This window comes from Microchirus variegatus, assembly GCF_963457635.1.
Source record: "Microchirus variegatus genome assembly, chromosome: 15".
Classification (NCBI taxonomy): Eukaryota; Metazoa; Chordata; class Actinopteri; order Pleuronectiformes; family Soleidae; genus Microchirus; species Microchirus variegatus.
In genome coordinates, this window is record NC_139816.1 from 25,644,742 (window position 1) to 25,667,865 (window position 23,124).

A 23,124-nucleotide genomic window follows, 5' to 3' on the forward strand; every position below is an offset into this window, starting at 1 on the left:
ACACTGCTCCACCCAACCCACCCACCACTCTGCAACTCACTTGCCACATGACAAAACTGCTTGAGAAGTCTCCTCATACATAGATTTTATATGCAAATATTTGCTCAAAAAACATTCTGAACATCCCCTCTAAGTGTGAGTCAAACTCATTTTGAAAATATGTGAACTATGTCTGCGTGAAAGTTTTATTGATAACAAACCGGGATACAAATCGCTGCTGCAACAATTGACTACTTGGCGAGAGTGAAAATCTACTGCAACCAACATAGAGTAAACAAATATTTAGAATTACTACTACACCAGAAACTGCTATTTCATTGACAATTTAAGAAATTTCCATCCATCCATCCATCCAAAATTAGGATTCACACATCTTTTTGGCTTATGTCATGATGCTGTAAAATGCAACAGGTGCAATGTTAAAAATCTTCCCAGAAAACAGTCGTACTCACCTATCCGGAAGTCAGAAGTGATCTTTGACATCTCCAACATCAGACTGGTTCCCAGGTTCTTGACATTCTCCAGATCGTCTTTCATGGAGTACGACAGGTCCATCAAGTAGTACATATCTATGGGATAATCCTCTGCTCTTTTGAACGTCAAGTCAAACGACTGGGGCTCACCTACAGGAAGTTGCCATAATTTAGAACCTTTGGAGTATCACTGGGGTGAATGTAAATCAAAACCATATGTAGATAAGACTAAGACTGGCTGGCTAAGAATTAGCTGTGTTTCTCACCAGATCGAAGGGTGAGGCTGAGTTTTTGGGGCTGGATCTGAGTGATGTCCTCTGGCTTCAGTTTCTCTGCTCTGTTTCTGCGATTTGTCACTGCTTTGTTCAAGACGATCTTCTTTCCCCCATGTGGGTTCTCGATCATTGCCTCATCGCAGCCCCTTTTCAACAGAGACTGCAGCTCGTCGCAGCGGGTCGTCACTGTTTCACCCTGTTTGAGAAAGTTCTAAGAGAAGCAGCAAAGGGAAAATAAAGGTGCACAAGAACATTGTGTTACATTTTACTTAGGAATGGACCTTCCGAGGAGAAATGTTATTTTAATTTCTTGAATTTTTTGGCAGGATTATTTGTGAAATATTCAAATTTTCTGATGAGCCAAAATGAGGAGCTAATGGAATATATTCAAAGACACTGGTTAATTTAACTTCACTTCTACAGTATTTACAGCAAGAACAGCTTCAAGATGCATTCAAGAAACCTTGTAAATGTAATATCTTCTGTAAACACACATGGAGTCCACACCCATAATGCTTGCCACTGCTGCCTCCTTGTGATAATAGATGCACCACAAATGAGGTAATCACTGGAGCAGAATGCATTTTCTCTTTAATCAATGCAATCGTTTTTCAAAAATGTTTCAGTTTAGTATCTTTTTTAATTTAACTACAAATAGTCACATTAACTGATGACATCATCAGTGTGAATGCAGCTTCTGTTTACGTACTGGGTCTTTACACCAGCCACATTTGGCTCCAGCCTGGATGCATTCCCCACAGTATTTGGCATTGGCATTGATGCACTCGTTCCCCTCTGCATGGAATAAAGAGAGAGGGGGAAGAGTTAGTGTCAGAGAGAGCAGAGTGAGCCATGGAGGATCAAAACTCCCTGCAAAGTAAACAGCCTGTAAAACCCTGCATGTTCACAAATCACCTCAAGTGGAACACTATGTTGCTCAATGGTAATTGGAGACAGATATAATATTCCATTTTCCATGAACCGTTATGGTGCATGATGCTGAGACAGAGATCCACTCATTCTGCTGAGGAGTGGGCATCATTAATATAAGTAAGTATATAAATAAGTAGCTAGCTTCTCTCTCCAGGGAAGGAGATGTCATTATGCATTTGATGGGAAATGACATAATCTGACAGGCTAGTGATGCAACACAGATACTCAGGGAAATGGTGTGTAACAAAAAAAGAGATACCTTACCTTTCTGAGCATTGCTGAAACAGATGACTCCTAACAGCACGGATGTCAAAAGCAGCTTCAGGTCCATCTAAAAAACAAACAAACAAAAGGATTTTTTTTTTTACGAGCAGTCTGCCATTTCTGAATGTCACTAAGTGTGTCTGTATCTGAAACAATAACAGTTGGGATTCTTGAAAGGTCCAAAGGTTTTAAATCACAATTTCCTTGACAAAAGCTTTCAGAGGTGTGAGATGAGATATTGTATCTGTAAATAGGTTGGTTATTATTGGCGGTAATAAATAATCCAGTGACAGGGACTTGGCCATTCTCAGTCAGCTAATTCAATTTAGACCATTTTCTCACACACACACACAAAGTCACAACAATTTGCCCTCAGCTCAGAGTGCAAGCTCCTTTTTCCCACAACCCCTTTTACTGTAAATAGCACTGACTCCCTAGAGTCAACCCCCTCTTATGTCGTGTATATTGATCCCTTGTCTGTATGCAGGCTCTCTGGTCAGCCATATTGATGTATCTTGTCCCACTCCTAATGCAAGGCTCATGATTTACTAATGATACGGGGACTGAAGTACCTCACTCTGTACTAAACGACTGATTTGGGAACCATGTATTGCCATACTAAGAGCTCTGAGACTCTACTTAGACTTGCAAATGGCTAACACAGATGATGCTCACATGTTTTGCAGGTATAATGTTGATGCTGTTGTCCAGGCATTTGCTCAGCCATGAGGCTTTTTCTAGGCCATGGTGGCAAAGCAGCAACACAACTTCACAACCTCTGGGAACCATGACTGTCTGTACCATATATTATGGTAACCTAGTAGGCAGATTTCAAGATATTTGAAAAAAAATGCTGATTCTGGTCAGAGATGCGGTAGATAAACTATATTAGTTGGCCACAGGCCGAGCAATGGACCACAATGTCAGTGCGGCTAAATATGCCTGGGAAGACTTATCATGATGTTTCAGCTTTAACTCCATCAAATAATCATGAGAGCAGCTAAAGTCATATTTACACAATGTTCTCTAAACCAGGGACTCTCCTTCTACTGTCTTTAAGGTCCAGTATACAACATTTATGATAATTTATTGGCAGAAATGAATGATCGTATCCGCAACTATGTTTAGGTAAGTATTCATGTAGAAATCATGATTGTTATCCTCAAAGATTATAAGTTGATTTATTGATTTTAAAAACACTGCTTCAGTTTTGACTGATATAGCCAGTTTTATTTCAAAAGACCTGCACCCTTACAGCATAGTAACAAACAAAGGCTTCAGTTTTTAATGATTATAAGTGATCCAAAGTATGACATACGCTTACATAACTTTTTCAGGTTATTGTCAGGCTATTTGTGCAAGTTTAGCCTAATAAATTTATTTTTTTATCTTGGATTTCCTTGTATTTACATTGCCTTTTTCAAAATGTAAAAAGCTACGCAATTTTGCAAAACACTTTACTCTGATTTCATGGTGACAAACAATAGAGCAGATTGGAAATCTAATCTAATCATGACTCAAGGGCCTGAAATTGACCTGCGAGAGTCTGACATATTCACAACTCTAGTAATCTTCTAAGTATATCATTGATTTAATAATAATTAATTTGGTTTCTTTAGCCTTAGTATACCCACGGTTCGTGTAGTGGTTAGCACGCTCGCCTTTGCAGCAAGAAGACCTGGGTTCCCTGGGTTCGAGCCCCGGTTGGAACAAGGGCCTTTCTGCAAGGAGTTTGCATGTTCTCCCTGTTTGTGCTTGGGTTTTTTCTGGGTTCTCCGGCTTCCTCCCACATTCCAAAAACATGCAGATTTGGGGATTAGTTGAATTGGTCACTGTAAATTGACCGTAGGTATGAGAGTGTGAGTGAATGGTTGTTTGTCTCTATATGTGGCCCTGTGATGGACTGGTGAACTGTCCAGGATGTACCCCGCCTATCACCCTATATAAGCTGAGATAGGTACAGCACCCCCCGCGACCCACTGTGGAGGATACAGCAGTAGATAATGGATAGATGGAAGGATGGATAGCCTTAGAATACAGTGACCTGGATTAGCAAACCAGTCAGACTCCTTTTCTGCAGTTTGACGTTTACCACACAAATGAAGAAGAACATAATTTATGGTATGCAAGGGCCACCATAGTTCCCTGAGAAAGGAAGGGCTGAGTGGAGGAATCCTCCATCTGTCACAATCTGCAGTTTCACCATTAGATGACACAAATTCTTCTAAACCTTTAAACCTAAAAGATAGCATGAGTTACTTTGGGAATTTTCCTCTCCTTTGACTGGCCGTTGTAATAAGAAGCAGCTCAGTATATCGGTCTGTTAAATATCTATGAAATAAAAATGAAAAGGTGCACTGACTGTTCAGGAGGAGCTCAGCATGTGCCAAATCAGATTATCATATGGAATGCTAAAACCAATATCCCATCTGAACACAAGTCACATACAAAAATTTCAACAGTGGATATTAAAGAGTGGTTCACATTAGAACCAGATGGTGGTTAAGTGACAATATATTTTTTCTGTGCTTTTACTTTTTTTTTTTTTTTTTTAAATCAGTGGCTGTGGTTATTCATATAGGCTACATTAAAAGACTGTGCTCCCTTACACTGTGGTAAAGGAGGCTCTAATATTCCGTGAGCATGGTGTTGAGTGATGCATTCCTGACCATGTGTCTCTGTGTGGGTGGGTAGCAGTGTCCGTTTATATAGACACACAGAGGTAGACGGCCTGTCTGCAGCCCCCCAGATTAGATCGGACAGCTTGAATCTGGGTCATGTGATTATAAGTTGTGCTTCTATGTGAGATAAAACTGAAGCCCGAAAAAAAAACGTTTGCACGATGAACAATTATTCAAGATGCATATTCACATATTTGATCAATGTAAACAGGTGTAAGCATTACAAGTATAATATATTTGGGCTAAGTGAGAACAGAGCCTGAAATGAAAGTATTCAGGTTCACATTCCGTTTATAAGAAAAAACAGATAGATGTTTTCATTTGTGCTGAGGATTCAATTTCAGGTCCATTATGTTGTTCCAAGAAATCATTTAAATGCAAACTATGTCTATAAAATTCCAGTGATGTGTCAGGTTGAACAAAACAGCTTGTTGTCTTTATGCCGTGAGGCTTAACTAGAGCAACAGGGAATGAGAACAGAAACGACAGTAAAATAGAGAACAGAGGACAGCTCAGAAGCCCAGAAAGTGTTTGAACCAAGATGTCAAACTGTCTGAAAGAGCACCTCTAAAGGTCAGACTTTAAAAAGTCATAAATACAATATGGTTTTGGTTGACATGGCCAATAAAACACATGTATTTCTTTATGTACTACTTTGGAATAAAGAAGACAGAACAACATAGAAAAACTGAGCTGATAAGGAATGTGGTAAAAAAAAGTCTGGGAACTTTTTCTTTGTTGAGCTTTTGCCGTAAATATGCAGGAGTCATCGTTTTTACCAAAGATTTATTTAACTATCTATCTAATATCTCCCCCTCTCTCTCCGTGTGTGTGTGTGTGTATATATATTCTCTGCCAGAGACCAAGTAATTTTGCCCTAACAACCTTGATCTCTAGTTGCAAAATAATGCAAATGATTATTGTCATTAAAAAACAAATCTAATCAGAGTATATAATTAAACATATATCAGCTTTTCTCTTCACTCCACACACTCAGTTATCATCTGCAAATGTATTCAGATGGCTGCAGTTGTGGGGCTTTGTCAGCATTAGAAGCAGGAAGCAGAGTAAAGAGTTGAATAAACATCTGCTTTTGAATGTGGCTAAGACCATAAAGGCGGTTGTGAACTTCAATAGAACAGTATCAGATACTATATCTATGCTTGACAGAGGGGTGGAGGTTATGAAGATATTCTTTGATGTCTTGTCCATCTTGACAACAGACTGGACTGGAAGTGCAGCACAGATTTTAATGAGTCCTTTAGTGCATGGTCACTGTGCCAGGGTTGTGGTTCAAAAGGTCATATGTTGGTGCATGGGACTGTTTTAACCCAATCAGAGAAGCATCTTCCATTCACCTAAAAAGCCAGAAACACTTGCACATTTAATGGATTATAATGGGGGGGATTAGGCGGTTAGAAAGAAACAGATGTGATTGTGTGTGAGGTGAAATGGTGGCTCCCCCACATTATTTCTACTGTTATTTCTATATCCCTAATTTTGTCTATTCATTTACTGTATATTTTAGTCTTCAATCGCACTGAATGTTATTTACCTTCCAACCTTTTTTGGGGATTTACATAAAGGGGTTGTTGCAACAACAAATCTCATTTGGGATTATTATGTCTTTATAATAATTAAACAATTTATTAATTTCCAGGAAAAAATGAACACATCACACCCTCTCCCTTTCCACATGCATCAGTGTACAAAAAAAGCACACAGACACACATGTTACATGTGTACATGCATCTTTCTTCTTTTTTTTTTTCTAACTCCAAACCTGACTTTGGACCCCGTTTTAAGTTCAGCGCTGATTTTTTTTTTATTATCCAATCCGTCTTACGTCCCTAGTGGACCCTCCCACAAGCAGATCGGTCTCTTCAGCAGAGAATCGTTCACTCCTCCAGTTTCCAGTACTCTCTCTTTAAATAGCATTGCACCAGGCTGAAGCACACCTGGCTTTTAAAGGGAATGACAACCAAAACTCTGTTTGGCTTAAATTAGCAAATGACCAACACACCTACAAATAATTCAGGCACTAAATAAAATAAGTAGCCTTTGCACTGTGCACCTCACAGATTACTGTATGTGCTACCAAAAAATAAGTCCTTAATGCACATGTGCACACACACTTAAGATTGAGCTATAAACCATTTAAATATGGCCCATAATTTCTGAACTGGTACCTAAATCATGCTTTCTATCAGATTATAATCAACCTTAATTTGAAGGTGAGTGATATGTCTATACAAGAAGATACTGTGAAGATCAGTGATGCTTTGAAACAAAATCTGCTTTTGACATTGTTGCTCTGCTTTGAACAGATAACAATGTGGATGCTTTCCTCTGCACATGCTGCATCATAAATCATAGTTTATCCTGTGTTCAGGAAGGCTAACAATCCACAATTTAATGTACTAATAACCATTGAAATGTGACAAAAGGCTTAAATGTTGAGGAATAGGGCTCATACTAATTCTTGTCTCCACATTAAATATACTGACTATTGCAGTAACACTGAGCATAATCGTTATCAGTTTTTCCATAGATTCTTGGTTGGAAAGAATCAGAACTTGCAACACTCCCTTCAACCCTTCAGAGCGACTGCACTCCCTTGTGGGAGCAGTTCTCGAAACTGTGATGCTCATAAACCCACATACCATTTTGACCAGGCAAGATAATGCCAAGAGAGCATTATCTTGTATTCCTGCGTGACACTGCTATAAATAATATAGAGGGAGAGGTCTAAACAATAATTTGATAAGAATGTGTCTATTTACAGTAACTCTTCAGTGTTCTTTGTGAGTCCCGACCCCAGTTTGCATTAATTCCCTCAATGCCTTGTCACACACACCTAAGGTGGGCTGTCCAAAACTCTGTCAGTTGGCAAGAGAAGGTTATCCACGGTTGCCGCTGTGGTGCGTGACTAAAACGGGCCAAGCTTCTCAGGCATTCCTGAGGTGACTGAACACTGCCTGACCAGGATAGTAACCTGCAAAACTGTTACAGCACATTGGGAAAATGTGAGTCATGACCTCCATGACACCCATGATGTACATAGATACTTTTTAAAGCCTTTATTTTTTTAGGCTTTACATTTTAAGCATTTATTGGCTCGGGCAGTCTGCTCTGAAAGGGAGAGAGGCCAAGAGGGATGGGTAAGACCTAACCCTAACCCACGCAGCAAAGGAGTGCAGATATAATCAAACCCAGGGCACCGGCTATACCAACTGAGCTATCCGGCACCCCCAAGGATGTTACAATTATCTGATTTCCACGGTATGATTTATATGGTAAATCACAAAAAGGCAACCCTTAAAGTTGTGGCACTGGAAAGTAAAGTTGGAGCCCTGCACCATGAACAATTTCAGGAAAACGTCTGGCCTTATGACAGCAGAAATGACAGTCCCACAAATAGTCGTGGGTGCACACACACACTGTAAAATCATGTCTACTACTATGACTCTGTGGCGTATCCTAGACTGCTGCATGAAAAACTATGGATTAACTTAATTAACAAGCAATTCGCGTCATGTGTATGGTACATGTTGGGTCTGCATGCGCTGTGCATGGAACTATACCAGGGCCTTTAGTCCTGTGTGGATTTGTACATGTATGCTGTAAATAAAAACGCTAGTATAGCATTTCAGTTTTACATAATTATTGCATTTCCTTGTTCTGTTGCACAAATTTATGTAAGAATTTATGTACAAATAGCTGCCACTGTTAGACACAGTAAAGCATATATTGCTGCAGTGGAAAAGTGGTTGATCACAGTGCTCTTTGTTGAAGAAAGCCTGGGCTTCCCTCCTTTAAGAATGGATGTTTCTTCAGCCGCAAAAAGAGAGGGAATGGAAAAGAAGGAAAAACAGGAAAGGGCGGTGCAGAGCTCTGAGGGGAAGGAGCTGCCTTGTGTCAAATGAAAAGGATCTTACAGAATGTTTATGCTTCTGCTTAATTTGCCCTTTACTCCTTTCTCTCCTCTCCACTTATACTGTATTTGTCTGGTTGCTTTAATATCACAGAACATTTATGGGTTAATTTCTGAAAACTAATGGATAAGTGTAGCTAAAGTCTTTTCCTGAGTTCAATTAATATTTCATTAAAAAGAGGCACTCGTGAAGCATTGAGTCTCATTCTAGTGATGTCTTTGGTACACCTCAGGCATCCTAAACTTTTATCCTCCCTTTTTTCTTTCACCAATTTCCTTTCTCTCTCCCTCCCTCTTCATACGACCCACACAAATGCTCAGTTCACTCCCTCAGCAGTGAGCTGAGCCAAACCAGCCAAGCCCCTTGACATCACATACCCTTCAAACAGAGTCGAGAGCATGTCTGGGCTCTGAGACGTACAAGCCACCCGACAGAACAGAACAGAAGGAGAATACCAAACAGTGTCTGCCTGTGTCTCGTTCCACTCCCATCCCAACCCCCTACCGTCATCCAGGGGACCCTCTCATATGAGACAAAAGCAATGAATCAGGCTGCCCTCTGAGACCATGACAGATGGTCTGATCTTTAAAGTGTTCCCCCTCACCATACCCTCCTTTCCTGAGGAGCTACTGTGAGATAAATAATGATAATGAGGGACATAGTTATGTCAATAAAATGAACAGAGAATCCAATATGGTTTCCAATGAGATCTTTACACAGGGGGGAAAGTAAAATATACTAAATGAGGGAAAAAAGACCTGAAATGCGATCACAGTTTCCACATTACTTGGGCATTCCAGTTGTTCCTCCACTCCTCTACAGGAGAGGCTGCATCAGACAGAAAAAACAGTGTAAGTTACAGAGTTGAACATTGAAAGATAGAGTGGAACATTGTGAGCTTGCAAAAGCAGTGCCAATGATTTTTCCACTAAGTCTGATCCAGCCTGCACATTCTTTATTTTAGCCACAAAGAAGATCTACAAGACTATGTTAGAAATCAGCTTCCTTTTTAAGGAACTTTCTCAGACAAGTTTTAAGGATGTAAAGCAAGAGAATGTTAAAAATATATATATCTACAAAATAGTTACCAAAATTCCCACCACTGTATTATTCCCAGGGAAACTAGAGATGCACCAAAAATTCGGCCACCGAAACATTTCGGCCGAACATATCCATAAAAGGCATTTTCAGTTTTCGGCGGAAATACTTTTAACACCGAAACAGGATTTTATGATGACACGTGCAAAAACTGTCTATTCCCGCTAAGAGTCTTTCCAAGATCAGTTTGGAACACCACGGTCAAACAGAACCGATTAAATGCTGGAAAGTCTCTTTGCACAAAAGCGAAACTTGGCTACATACAGCGCAGATTATGAACTCCCCGCGACATTAACTTCACACCAGTGTGTTCTTAATGGAGAACATTCTCTCTCTCTTCTCGCCCCCTTTGAGCAGCTAACTAAAGAGATCAGTTGATTGGATGCATCTGTGACTAGGGCTGAACGATATGGACAAAATTTAATATCTCGATATTCATGCCAGATATCTCGATATCGATACGATACGATATGACTGCAGGTTCGGTGAAAACCAAGCATTTTTCAGAAAAAAAAAAACATTATACAAAAGACTGTGGAAACTTTCCACATGGAAAGTGCAGTTTTATTGATGAGAACTCACTGCCAGTCATCAACATTAACATAAAGTTACCTAAGAATAAAAAAAAAAAAAATGTCATCATCATCACATTTTTTACTGCAGCTCCACTTTAATGTTCGATTATCAGTAATCGCGCAAACCTGTTGGTCCTCCTTCAAGTCCCAGTCTGCTAACAGTTAGCAGCTAACGCACCTCTCATCTCCTGCGCTATATTATCACCTGTATGCTCCCCGGGGAAGAAGGACGTCTGCAGACAGCGGGTCTTGAGTTCGGAGTTTGTTGTAATAAAATGGATCGTTAAACTGATGTAAGGTTCGGTTGTCCGACGTGACCACAGGTCCGTGGTTGCATGTTTTGGCACAAAAAATCGCCACTGGCCTCATTATCTTCCGCACTCATGTCACTTTTCTTTCCTTTTTTTTTATTTTCCCACTGTATGTCGTGTGTGTGAGTGTGCGTGTCAGTCTCCTCTCCCTCCCGCACTCCTATGTTTGTCATTGGTTTGCTTCAGCTGTCGATCCACAGCAAGCATGAAATAAGGTCTGTGGTTGGCTGGCCGTAGTGGTGCATTCAAGGGCAAAAAAAAAGATGTTTATTGTGACTGCCGGAGCTATCTATAGTTTATATCATCGCTTTTTCGATATTAATATCTTGAATGTTCATATCTCGATATCGATACGATAACGATATATGGTTCAGCCCTATCTGTGACAGACGCTATTCCCTTAATTGCAGCACTAAAGCGTCTTCTACACAAAGAGGGTGAGACATAGTGAAAACAATGAAAAAGTGCGTGCTTAAGAGTTTGTCAACATGTTTTACTAAGATCTACTCAGATCCCATGCACTTCATCACGACTGTACTCGATCCTCATCATAAATTACTTGGATATGGGGATAAAGCAGCGCATGGAGAAATGATCCAGGCTGTGTTGGATATGGAGAGCCCGCTAGGAGACGGAGATGCACCCGTTCTCTGATATGTTTGATGAGATCCTCCTAAATTATTTCATAGATTCTCAATTGATTTATTCTTTGAAGCATGAATTTTAATCTAGATAGGTAAGTACACACAGTCCCAGCCATAACAACAAAATTAGATTAAAAAAAACAATGGTACAGAAGTGGCATTTCTTTTGGTTTTCGGATTTGGGGCAAGTTTTAGTCGGTTTCTGCCAACAACTTTCATTTCAGTGCATACCTAAAGAAAACCTTAACCTTCTCTTAGGGTTGGTTGAACTGGAATGAAAATGATATCCTGCTAAGTGTGTCTTTGATCGCCTGCTGAAGCATTTTCAATTTTTCTGACTGCTCAGATGTGTCTGTTGTCTGCATGAGTGATAGGGAGGGGAAAAAAAGAGCTGGGAGTAGCTGAATCAAAGCTCTGTTGTAAAATTTGAACAATTAGATAAACAATTAGGTAGACAAAATTGCATGAGTAAATAAAGCGGTAGTAGCAACAAATACATCTAAAATGCTAAGATTTCAGCTTGGAGCTGTGAAAGCACAGCTGCTCAGTACTAACACTCTACAGTCCGCTCACCCCAACAGAGGAGACTCTCTTCTTCTATGAAAAGACAGAAACAAGCATGGTTTCAAAGCACGGTAAAACGGTTTAATTCTACCATGTAGAATGTCTTGTAATGTGAAATTCACATGAAATAAATCATTCACTGTGTCAAACTCCCCACTTTAAATGCTGGTGTGTGCAGGCCTTAAAGCTGCAGCAGTAAAATCCCACGTGTTAAATTCTGTAAGCAAGTGTTTTATTGCCCGCTTTTAAATTTGACTTTGTGAAAAGAAAATGTGGCATTTATCCTTTCCAAAGTCACATTGTCCTAATGCTTTAAATAATGACATACTCCATTATTGTTTCAGAAGTATTGTTGGACTGTAATTGATCAAAATCGCAGCTAAAACAGCAGCAAATTGGTCTCTTTTACATGCTAAACTCCTTTCAGATCATGCAGAATGATAGTCACAGGTCTTTGTTGACCTAGTATTTTACAGCAGATCCAGAAATAGTTCAAATCTAAATCCAAAGTGAGACCCACTTATACACTTTGTAATGGTTTAATTGAGTAATGGGGCAGTAGCTACAGCCTAACTTCCTTGCTGCTGGTCTTGAAAACTCTGCTCTGCTTTTCACACAAAACACTTAGCCACACATGTTGGCCTGAAGCCCACCAACATTCCCCATGTGTGACAGAAGCTAAAGATACACTTCTCAGGGAGAAACTGCCTTGGAAAGACAGTATACATGTTTTCAATTAATAAATCAATAACACATTAGCAGCAACACCTAACATAGATTCATATCAAATAGGGTTGCATCTTTCTCTGTAGAAACAATGAAGGCAAAACCACAATGTTTGAGGGGTTGGCCAAGTCTGTATCATTATTCACACCATGGCTCTATCTCTGTGTTCAAAATAGCTGTGCAGTACTAACAAGTTATTTCTGACTCTTCTCCCCCACCTGGCCCCTGCCATCACCCATGAATCTGAACTTCATAACAAGAAAGACAAAATCGTAACCGCATAGAGACACACAACTAGACTTCACATCTCATTCAAGCAACTTTAAGTGAGATACATACTAAAATAAAAGTTCATGACAGTAAAATGTCTTCCATAATTAAACTGCCCTAATGCTGTTTTACCGTTCGTGCATTTATACCATTTTATATCATAATAATTAGAAACAGTAGACTGAGTAAAACCTGAGTGATACAAGCTTTACAAAAGCATCTGTTAAAACAGACATTTTTAGGGAGCCATCTGTTTTACCATTTATGGTGATACTCCAAAAGCAGTTCTGGGGAAGGACAGAGTATCTGATTCTCACCACCAACCACCGTGCTAAAATGATGGCTAGTTTTGAGGATCTTCTGGGGTTTGCCTGGCTGTGACAGTGTGAGCCTAGGGCTAAGCCTGTGGAGCTGGGATCTGCTGTAGAGTAAATCCTCTCCAAATGCCCCGTCTTTGCTGACTCTGCCCTTCCTTTGCTGAAACACAGGAAGCCCAACTGGATCATGCAGGAAGCCTGCATCGTTGTGCCTGGAAACCAGCCACATCTCCCAGATAACATATTTGGCATTCAACCAAGAGAGAACAGAAACAACGGGAGAAAAAGGCAATGGACAGAGCAACGGGACCAAACTGCCTTATTACAGAGAGTTGAAATTTTGTGAGCTGCCAGAACAGCAGCACCATATTGTCTTTGTGAATTAAGTGTGTGTGATTTTTAAACATAAACCAGGCCATCAAAGTAATCTAAGCAGCTGTCACCAATATTAATGCTCTGGGACAAACATACAAAACCCAGAGCAGCCCCCGCATTGCAGAGACAGTGAAGAGGGTAATCAAAATAAATGACAGCAGCTGAAGTCTCCAACAAATATTTAGAGCTGGGAGCAGATTCTTGAACAGTGTGTTAAGATGGAGACATAATAAAGACAAGTTCTCCAAACCTACCAACTCAAGGTGATCATTTATTTGACTTTGTCTGAATTTAGAGAGTCTACCGCCCTTCTAGAGTCTCTTTGAGGCTGTATGAAGCAGTGCTGTGAAATAATCGCTTACATTATCGCGCTACCGTCCTCACAATGATGATGCTAACAGGAATACTAAAGTGAATACAAGTCATGTTGATGATTAGATGAGCGACTGTATCAGATTTGTAGTTATTCCAGTCAAAATTACAAATGTCACCCAGACAGTGGCAGTAAAGGGAGAGGCAGAACAAGGCAGTCACACAACTGCTCATAAGAACTGCATCACATACTGCACTGTCCAACAGAAGCTGAAGGTCATAAAGACTACATGGGAACTACAACATTAAATCGCAGGCAATTCTGTTCTCACACTACAGATTTGTGAAGGCTTGGCGGTAACTGGATTTAAACTCTACAGCAGACTCAGCTGAGTGTGGACACCTTCACAATACTACTCTCTGCAGCTGAGGCCCTAATGCTTAAAGACTGGCACATTAATGACACTCAGATGTCTTTCATTAGGCCCCAGACTTGACACTTGAACTGGAGGGCCTCCATTTCCGCTGCCATGGGAGAGTGAAAAAACTATGCAGAGCTAAACACAGAGCACTCGGTGGTTACATGCATTTCCTCCTGGGAATGCTGGAGGAATATCTGTCAGGTTTAATTCTCAAGGCTTTCTCCAGGGCCACTGACTGAACATCATGTTCTACGATTGCATGCAAGTCCTGCACTTCTCTGCACTGCTAAATACGAATAATAGACTCAGAGTAACAGCCTTGTATTTTGAAAGAACCCTTGCAATAGGGTTGGGAATTTCACACATTTTTAGAGTCGGTTGTCGAGGTCCACGTGTCGAATTTTTTGTCGACTTTTTTTACAGCAGCAGTAATAGCAGCAATGCGGGAGTGTGAATTATTCTACACTGTACTACTTCATTTTAGGCTCAAAAACATGGCTGTAATGTCCATTATAGACCATCAGAACAGCGGTAATAAATATGAGGGGCAAAAAAAAGCAAAAAAAGCTTGTTAGGTGTCTACCAGAGTGAAGTACAGTGATCCTGACTGAGTGAGATGCCGTCTTCATTTGTGTAGCGCTTGTGTCATGTCCCCCGCCCCCGTCCTAAACTTAAGCGCAACCTGGTTCGCACTGTACGCACACACACGCTTGGACGCGCACAGCCACTCGAGAGAACGAGCAGGTGACGCGCGCATCATCATGTGAGAGCGCAGAGAGCCTGGACAGCAGGATCACCTTTTCGTGCACAGCTTCTTTAACCTCCATGGTCGTGAACTTTACGTGTTTGTGACACTTCGACTTTTTTTACTCGTAATTTTTTTGCCGAGGTGCACACGTGTCGATTGTCGAGTGATTTGTCGACAAAAAAGTCCCATCCCTACCTTGCAATACAACGTTCAAGCTTGATGTCCCTGAGCTGTACAGCTAGTACTGAATATAAATGAATAAAATAGAAATCAAGCTGGTGACCTGCCCTATTAGTCTGACTAAATTCATTATATAAAGACTTTTTTGTAAAGCTTCTCAAGCAAGAGCTGGTGTGAAGTCTTAAGCTCCTGCCTGTTGAAGTAACACTGGTGTCCCTCGATGCCAGAGATCATTCAAATTGGCTGTTTACCCCCAGCCAATCAAAGGACAATACAAAAGATACAATATATCTGAGCCAAGAGGTCACACAACAGAGAGCTCATGCATATCAACCATCTTCTCAAGGCCCTGGTATACTTCCGCACACACCTGGTATACTTCCGCACACAACGCGCACCGTGTGCATGGTACGAAATGCGCCATAAACGTGCAGGCTGCAAGCCCAGATCTTGGAACAGCTCGCAAAGAGCATGTTGGGTGCGTGTTGACAGCACATGCGCGAGCTGAACCTCCGCTCCACTGGTAGGTGGAGTATAAGCCCCGCTCATCAAGCAGCAACAACATTTCGACAACAGAAGTAGTCCCCAAGGATAGTCATCCGAATGCAAAGAACATATATGCTGGTTGTTAGACAATGCCATGTGTATGAGTGTGTTTTTTTCTCCCAACACAACTGATGCAGTATTGGTCAATGTACTTTGCTGTTGGGTCAACTGTCTGTCAACTGTCAATGTGTGTTGGAACAAACTCTTTTTCCTTAAGTGCTGAGCAAGGTTCATGTGAACTGTAATTGATTCCTCATTGCACATTACTCTGAAAGTTATTACATTACTGATAACTCAGCAGCAAAACCGATTAATTAGATTACTCGGTACTTCACCTTTATCACTCAACTGTCAGCTTTTAATTAGTCCCTTTAAACACTGCCATACTTACAACTAACTATGGAGGGTTCTCACAAATACAAATCTTTTATATTAAAACAGAAATAAAAGCATGCTTGTTGAACTGTAGTGTTTTTATTTCTGCTGTACAGTTTGAAAAGCTGTTTTCAAGACTACTACTACTCAAGCTATCTGAATGGGGTTAATACTCCAAATCATGCGAGTCAAAATGTCATAGTAATGGAGCTTTAAAAGAATTAGCAAATTTCAAATTGTAATGCCAATTTTACTATTTGTTGTAGATTAGATTGTTCATCTAATTGATTAGATGATTAAATTGCTCTGTTTACAGGGATGTTAACCATTAAATATATCAAATATTATGTCTTTTCTCTCGTATCTTACAATGATAACACTTTACATGGTTAACTTTTCTGCAATATCCTCTCCAGGCATTGTTACATTCCCTACATTCATATAGGAATTTCAGCCAATGTTGAATAAGCCCCCATATGAAGAGACAGTGTTACAAGGAGTTTCTGTCTCTGAACTGGCAGCTTGCAGGTGACTCACTTAACAACTCCTGAGACGTCAGAGTGTAACAGACCATATTCATAAAGACATGGAACAGTGTTTGCATTGTATTGGGTCTATGTTTTCACGCACATAGACCACTGAAGTCAGGCACAAGGAAAGTGACTGATGCTCAAGAAATGACCAAAGTATGACCACACATTCCAATTGCAAGATATCATACTTAGTTATACAGTATAGTAGTTATTAGTTATGTATAGTGATACAATAATACATAAAACTAGGGATGCACAATTTATTGTCTTGGGTCGATTACTGATACAATATAGATTTTTCTCTGCACCCAAGTAAACCACAGAGAGATTTACTCTTTTCTGTGGTGAAATTGGTATAATATTTTGCATATTCACAGCCGATGTAATTATTTTCATTGTGTTAAAACAAATAAAGATCAATAAATAATGGTTGGAGAGGGTGCAAGCATAAAAGGCAGCAGTCTATACAGCCTTCTGTTTTAGTCTATAGTTTAGTCAATCTTTGTCTGTTTGCTGATACCCGATAACACATTTTAAATCTGCCAATATAGTAACTAATAAAACAAATATAAAACTACACATGTTGGTTTTTTGATACCAAGGCCAATATTTCCAGTCAAGAGTAAACCATTTATTTTGCTACTGTTGAGTTATTTTAAGTGTAACACACATATTTTCACGCCAATGAACATTTGAGAGCACAAACTGAGTGGTGCTGTGGAAAAAAAGGCAAATACACATTTCTTTTCTGACTCAGTTAAACCTCCACACTGTTGCAATAATAAATACACTGTAATAGAACTTGCAGGCCGCAAGAGTCTGCTACTGTTTACTACCAACATAACATGTTCAGCCTCATTTTCTCAGCAGACCCTGGTAAGCAGAGGTCATTGTAAGCCATGCTGTTCCTCCACCCTGGTGTTTGCTAAGCTGTTTTTAGAAGCAGGAGACCCTCTGAACAAAAAAGGGGGGAAACGCCAAGGACTAAATGAGAGCAAAATGTGGAGAGATTTTGGCTAAAAACAGCTGCAGAGGTTACAAACCTAAAACCATGAGTGTGGCCCACCCCATAATCTAGCTACAAAAATAGACAAACATGTGCCAAAAATCATATAGAAGAGAACGGAAAGGAAGATATTGTGTTACACATGCAGAGAAAATGTTGAGTGTTAAAGTTACCAGCACAATCCAAGTAAACTCATCACCATATGGTTTGAGAACTGCTCTGGAGGCAGGAAATACTGCAGAGGTTTGCGCTTGTTGGACAAACGTGAATTACTGCCCAACAAATCATACACAGTGTGTGTGTGTGTGTGTGTGTGTGTGTCTGTGTGTGTGTGTGTGTGTGTGTGTGTGTGTGTGTGTGTGTGTGTGTGTGTGTGTGTGTGTGTGTGTGTGTGTGTGTGTGTGTGTGTGTGTGTGTGTGTGTGTGTGCGCATTTTGTTTCTACTTTCCACTTTAAGGACCTATAGTCCTCATGGGTACCAAGGCCAGAATTTAATTTCTGAGCATTTCTGATGGTGGTTATGTAAAATGTTAAGGTTACATAACTGTTAGATAGAAAAAAGTTAGACACATAATGCTTTGTTTAGGTTGCACCACAATTTGGAGGAAGTCAATGCAGTGTCCTCTGAAGAATAGCTGCGCAAACCTGTGTCTGTGTGTGATGGAGGTAACAGGTGATTGCTTGCACCACGTTTCACCTCTCTGACATCACCTCTCCCCACACACACACTCTGACAAAAAGCATGTGTCACTGAGGGCAGTCACACACTAATGCATCACTCGCATCCCTTAGGAACACAGCAACACACGCATAGTGCACATTCATCATTTACAGCTCAAGGGGACGAGTTACTACATAAGAAACAAACACAGGGAGGGACACCGGAAGCCTAACATGTGCAGGAGAAAGGGGTGGGCGTGCGTGTGTCGCCGCCTGTCCAGTAAGTGGCCTCGTAAATCAGGTGGGAGCCGGCGCCTGCAGCAGCAGCTGCTCCCTGGAGGCCTGGGGTCACATCCATTCAGCTGGTGGTTCCTGGCTCCACTACCGTCTTTCAACATCCCATCACCCTCACCCCCTCCCCATGTCCTACATTTACCCTCATCCTCAAGTAACCATTCCTCCCTCTTCTTTTCTTATTACCCACTCCCACTGGTCAAAAAATTGAATAATTTAATCCTAGGATTAAACGGGTTTAAATTTGTTTAAATTGACATTCACTTCCTGGCCAAATGACTCTGCAATGCACTGAGGTTTTTATCAGCTACGCCTCTGATCAGGATTGGTGGAAGTGCGAGACCTCAGCCCAGGTCAACATGCTAAATTCTTCTTCGCCTACGTCATTCTCTGCTTCAAAAATTCCTGTGATCTTTCCAACACAACATCAGCAGACAAATTAATCGCTTCCGGTCATTAGCATAACCATTAGCCATGAATGTTTGTGGAGAACACTGTCATTGTTCATTCATGGCTAATGGCTAAGCTAATGGACGGAATGTCATCATTGTTTACAACTTGAAACAATGTTGTTTTATTTCATCAATCAGATCAAGTGACACATACATTGACTCAAGCTAAAATATAGAATAGGAACTCCGAATAGGAACAGAATTCAAATATTTGCAGAGATAATTTGTCAAATATTCCAAAAACTCCAGCGCATTAGAGCTAGTGACGGTAATGCAGGGTTTACAGCAGGTTGAGCTAAGAGGAGGAGCTAATGAAATGCATTCAAAGACGCATGTACATTTTCTTCACTTCTGCAGGATCTACAGCGTGTTGTGCTTAGATGGATCAAGGAACCTCTTAAATTTCACCACTTCTACAAACACGTGTGAAGTCATCTGACCAAATGTTTTCTGTTGCTGCCACTTTGAGAAAATAGATGCACAACAAATTAGGTCAGAGGATGAGAAATATATATTTGAATCATTGTCATCGCTGATTAAAAAAGTTTTGTATCTTATTCTTAAAAACAATGAAGAGCAGAACAACCATTGGCAACAGGAATGGCGTTAATTGTCTTTTTTTTATGGATTCACAAATCCTGGGTATACACATTCATTTTTGTAAAACGGGATTTATTGTCCTTCCAACCACCTTGTTTGCCTTTGTCATCTCCTTTCAACATCCCCTTGTTCCCTCTGTCCTTGCCTTCCTTCCTGGCTTCATTTCCCCTTGATTAAATTGATGCCTGTGCTCTCTGGCTACACAGCTCCATCAGCTGTATTTATTAGGCCTTCATCCTTCTGCTCCCCTTCAGATAAAATGTACGGTGGATGGATGGATGGGTGTGTGTGTGTGGGGGGGGGGGGTTACAGTGCAAGATCCAATCAATTTACATCATGCACTATACCTGCTACAGGAAGCCGCAGTCCCCTCTGTCACAGAATCTACTGAATGTATTCTGTGATCTTCAACATATCTGTACCTCTGCAGCACAGATTTGCTTTATCAGGACCTTGCTGACTCCTACTTTCAGCTACTTTCAAACGTCTAACATATCCAGCCTTTCATGTCAAGTTTCAAGGGGAGTTTAAAATAGATCATGTGAGGATCCCCTGGCTGAGGCCCTGTCATATGACAATCCACATTAAAAGAGAAGAGCTGCCGCAGCAGCAGCAGCAGCAGCCTGTTGCATGTGTGTGTAGACAGGCTGCACATCATCACAACATTCATGCACAGTGTAGATGAGCTGAACAATGGTGCTACACAACGAACCCCACGCCCAACCCACCCCTTACTGCAGTGTAATTACTGGAGTGACTTGAAACACTACATGTGGAATCACTGGTCTTTCCTATGGTGCCATAGATGGCACAAGGAAAAGTTAAGTTGCAACTAACTCCACATACGATAACATATCAGTTTTCAGTCAAAAAAAATAAACCTGAAAACGTTTATGATTAAGAAGATGAAGTCACACTTATTAGTACAGACATCATATTAGAAATAACAGCAATACAATACTATTATAACATCTGATACTATTTTTTGTTATGGTTTTGATTAAAAAAAAAAAAACACCAACAATAAAAGAGTAATAGCTTTTAGCAGTCTTGTTTGCTTGTGTTTACCTTGGCGCTGTAGTGTTGTTTATCCGTGGCAACATTCAGAAGAAGCTAACACTGTTCGTGCTGTGATGAGCCGCTACTCAGCTGCAGAAGCAGCAGCAGCTTCTCTCTGCCCCGCTGGCACCAGCGGCCACTTGTCTCCTCCGTTAGAAAAAAAAAAGATAAAGTCACGGTAGCTTTTCCCCGCTACTCATTCCCCTTCACCGCACACCACAGAGTGAAAAAAAGTACACACTTTACAGCGAAGACAAATTCGGGAATAACGCGACAGCTGGAGAAACGATATCCGGGGAAACTGTAACGAGGGCCCCGTCTGTTCCACTGTGTGAGTCGGGAAGAGACGGAGAATCAGGACCCGCTTCACTGCTCCGCTACTCCTGACTGAACTGCACGTGTGTCAAGTTGTTGCACGGTGTATCACAGCCTTTTCCGCTTACAGCTTTCAAAATAAAATACAAAAACTGGCACGTAAGTCCAGTAAGCGAAAACTTTAAATAAACAAAGAAAGTGTGGATTAATGAATCTCCATATCCCACTTACATACTGGTAATCGTAAGGTTGGGCAATCATTCAATCAATGAAGTTCTCGTCAGTATCGATTCAAACAAAGGATCCATATCCATCTTCTACCGCTTTATCCTCCACACTCGAACACAATTCACAGTTAATTATCGGGATATGTATCGATAATTTAGTAAACTGCACATAGTAGTCACATCAGAGGCTGGATGTTAGAAGGGGCTACAGATATAATACATACATAAATAAATATTTTTTTTTTAGCAGATTTTATTTTGAAGGCAAATGTTATGTTTTATCCTGTGTTTATTTTGCTGACTTATCCAGGTATTTCTGCCCCTCTTGTCACCACTAGAGGGCACCCATACTCAAATCACTGCCCGAGCAAGTTTACTTTTTATCATGAGGTAAATGCAAGATCATCATGTTTAGAAAGACAGACTTCTGTGATAAGCTCATACTTTTAGGTTTGCATTTTTTTCCTCACCAGAAATCTACATTTAGTACAAACAGTCTGTATAAATGTATATGTTTTAAGAGATAACGAGTTAACTAGAAGTTAAATTGTTGTAATGGTTGAACTGAGTGTGGCAGTGAGATCTATAGTCTAGAAAGAAAGAAAGATATGTTATTTAAATAATTTACTTTATTATTATTAATTACTATATAACAATGGAAGGTCAAACAGTGAGATGAATAATCACGCAAACTAATTGAACCTGTTTAGGCCTCATAGCACAAGATATCACATAGGAACAGGGCCAAAACAGATTCTGGCTCAGTTTTAGTAAAAATAATCATCACAGCTAGTTATTTATTTATGTTCATCTTGGCGGAAAGTGATGTCTGCCTCAGCATTTGCTAACATAGTGGAAAAAATGTGAGTGAAAACAAACTATCACCGCCGGAAGATCACCAGATCCTGTTTAGTCTCCAGGGAGTTTTTAGAGGGAAATGTCCCTTTGCTCCATATCTGCACATGGATGAAAAGTTTGAACAGCTCTGATGGAAAGTTAACTTTTATTGTATTCTCTGTTCTCTCTACAGCTCATGTCTGTGTTTAAGTCTTTAGATAAGATGAATTGAAGGGTTTACACAAGGCTCAAGTGTACCAAATGCATGCGCGTGACTCCAGGGGGCTACAAGATCAACAAGCTCCACATGACGGCTTTAAATCTTCATGTATAGACACACAAATGTACTGTGTGCATTATGTGCAAAGTATGTAGCATTCACAATGATACTGGGACAAGTGGAGGTCCCTGGAGGATGACTTAATTCCAGAGAATCCATAATACTTCACAGGAACAGGAAATGACAGGGACGGTGATAAAGATTGTGTAACAGAAAAAAGAAAATGCTGGAAGAAACATGTTGCTCAGACACAAGGTATGTGCTGCAGATGTAACAACTCAACAGAAACGTCCTCTTATTGAATGTTTGAATGTTGAATGTTTCTGATTCAAGTTTCTTTTTTCTTTTCTGTTTTTTATTTTATTTTAAATTAATTAAAAAAAAAAAAGCAAAAACAAGATAACATGAAAAACAAACATAAAAACAGTAAAATGCATGTAAATGTTATACTTTTTATGGTGTGTATATGAATATTACTAGCTTATTATTGATAGTTTTAAAAAATGTATGTAATTGTGTCATTGTGATATAACAATGCAAACGTATTAAAACGCTTTTATATACATTTATAATGTATAACAAATAATGTTAATAATGACATGGAAAATGATTTGTGTACTTTAGAGCGCTTTCCTGAATTCTGGAGCCACCTTGTGGCCAGTTTTAGTCACTGCATGGAAACAGGGCTAAAACTCGAAAACATATACTGTATACTAAGTAATGTATACTTAATGTACATTTCTTGATCTTTTTCTGCTCATAATGTCTACAATTTCTTCTGAGAAGCAACAATTATTTTTTTAGAGCAGAGAACACACTTTGGCTTTGTTACAGCAG

The 23,124-nt window shown here is 40.1% G+C and overlaps 1 protein-coding gene across 2 annotated transcripts in view; it reads right to left on the bottom strand.

Annotated features, from left to right (window-relative positions):
• Positions 1-20,999, bottom strand: part of itgb1a (integrin, beta 1a) — a 30,711-nt gene extending 9,712 nt beyond the window's left edge. For both annotated transcript variants that reach the window (XM_083902016.1, XM_083902015.1), the window contains exons 1-5: positions 20,638-20,999; positions 1,946-2,012; positions 1,458-1,543; positions 740-959; positions 453-623 (exon numbers count right to left, since the gene is read on the bottom strand). In XM_083902016.1, coding sequence (XP_083758142.1) covers positions 453-623; positions 740-959; positions 1,458-1,543; positions 1,946-2,012 — 544 coding nt within the window. In that variant the 5' untranslated portion in view covers positions 20,638-20,999. The remainder of the gene's footprint in view (positions 1-452; positions 624-739; positions 960-1,457; positions 1,544-1,945; positions 2,013-20,637) is intronic.
• Between the last annotated feature and the right edge of the window lie 2,125 nt (positions 21,000-23,124).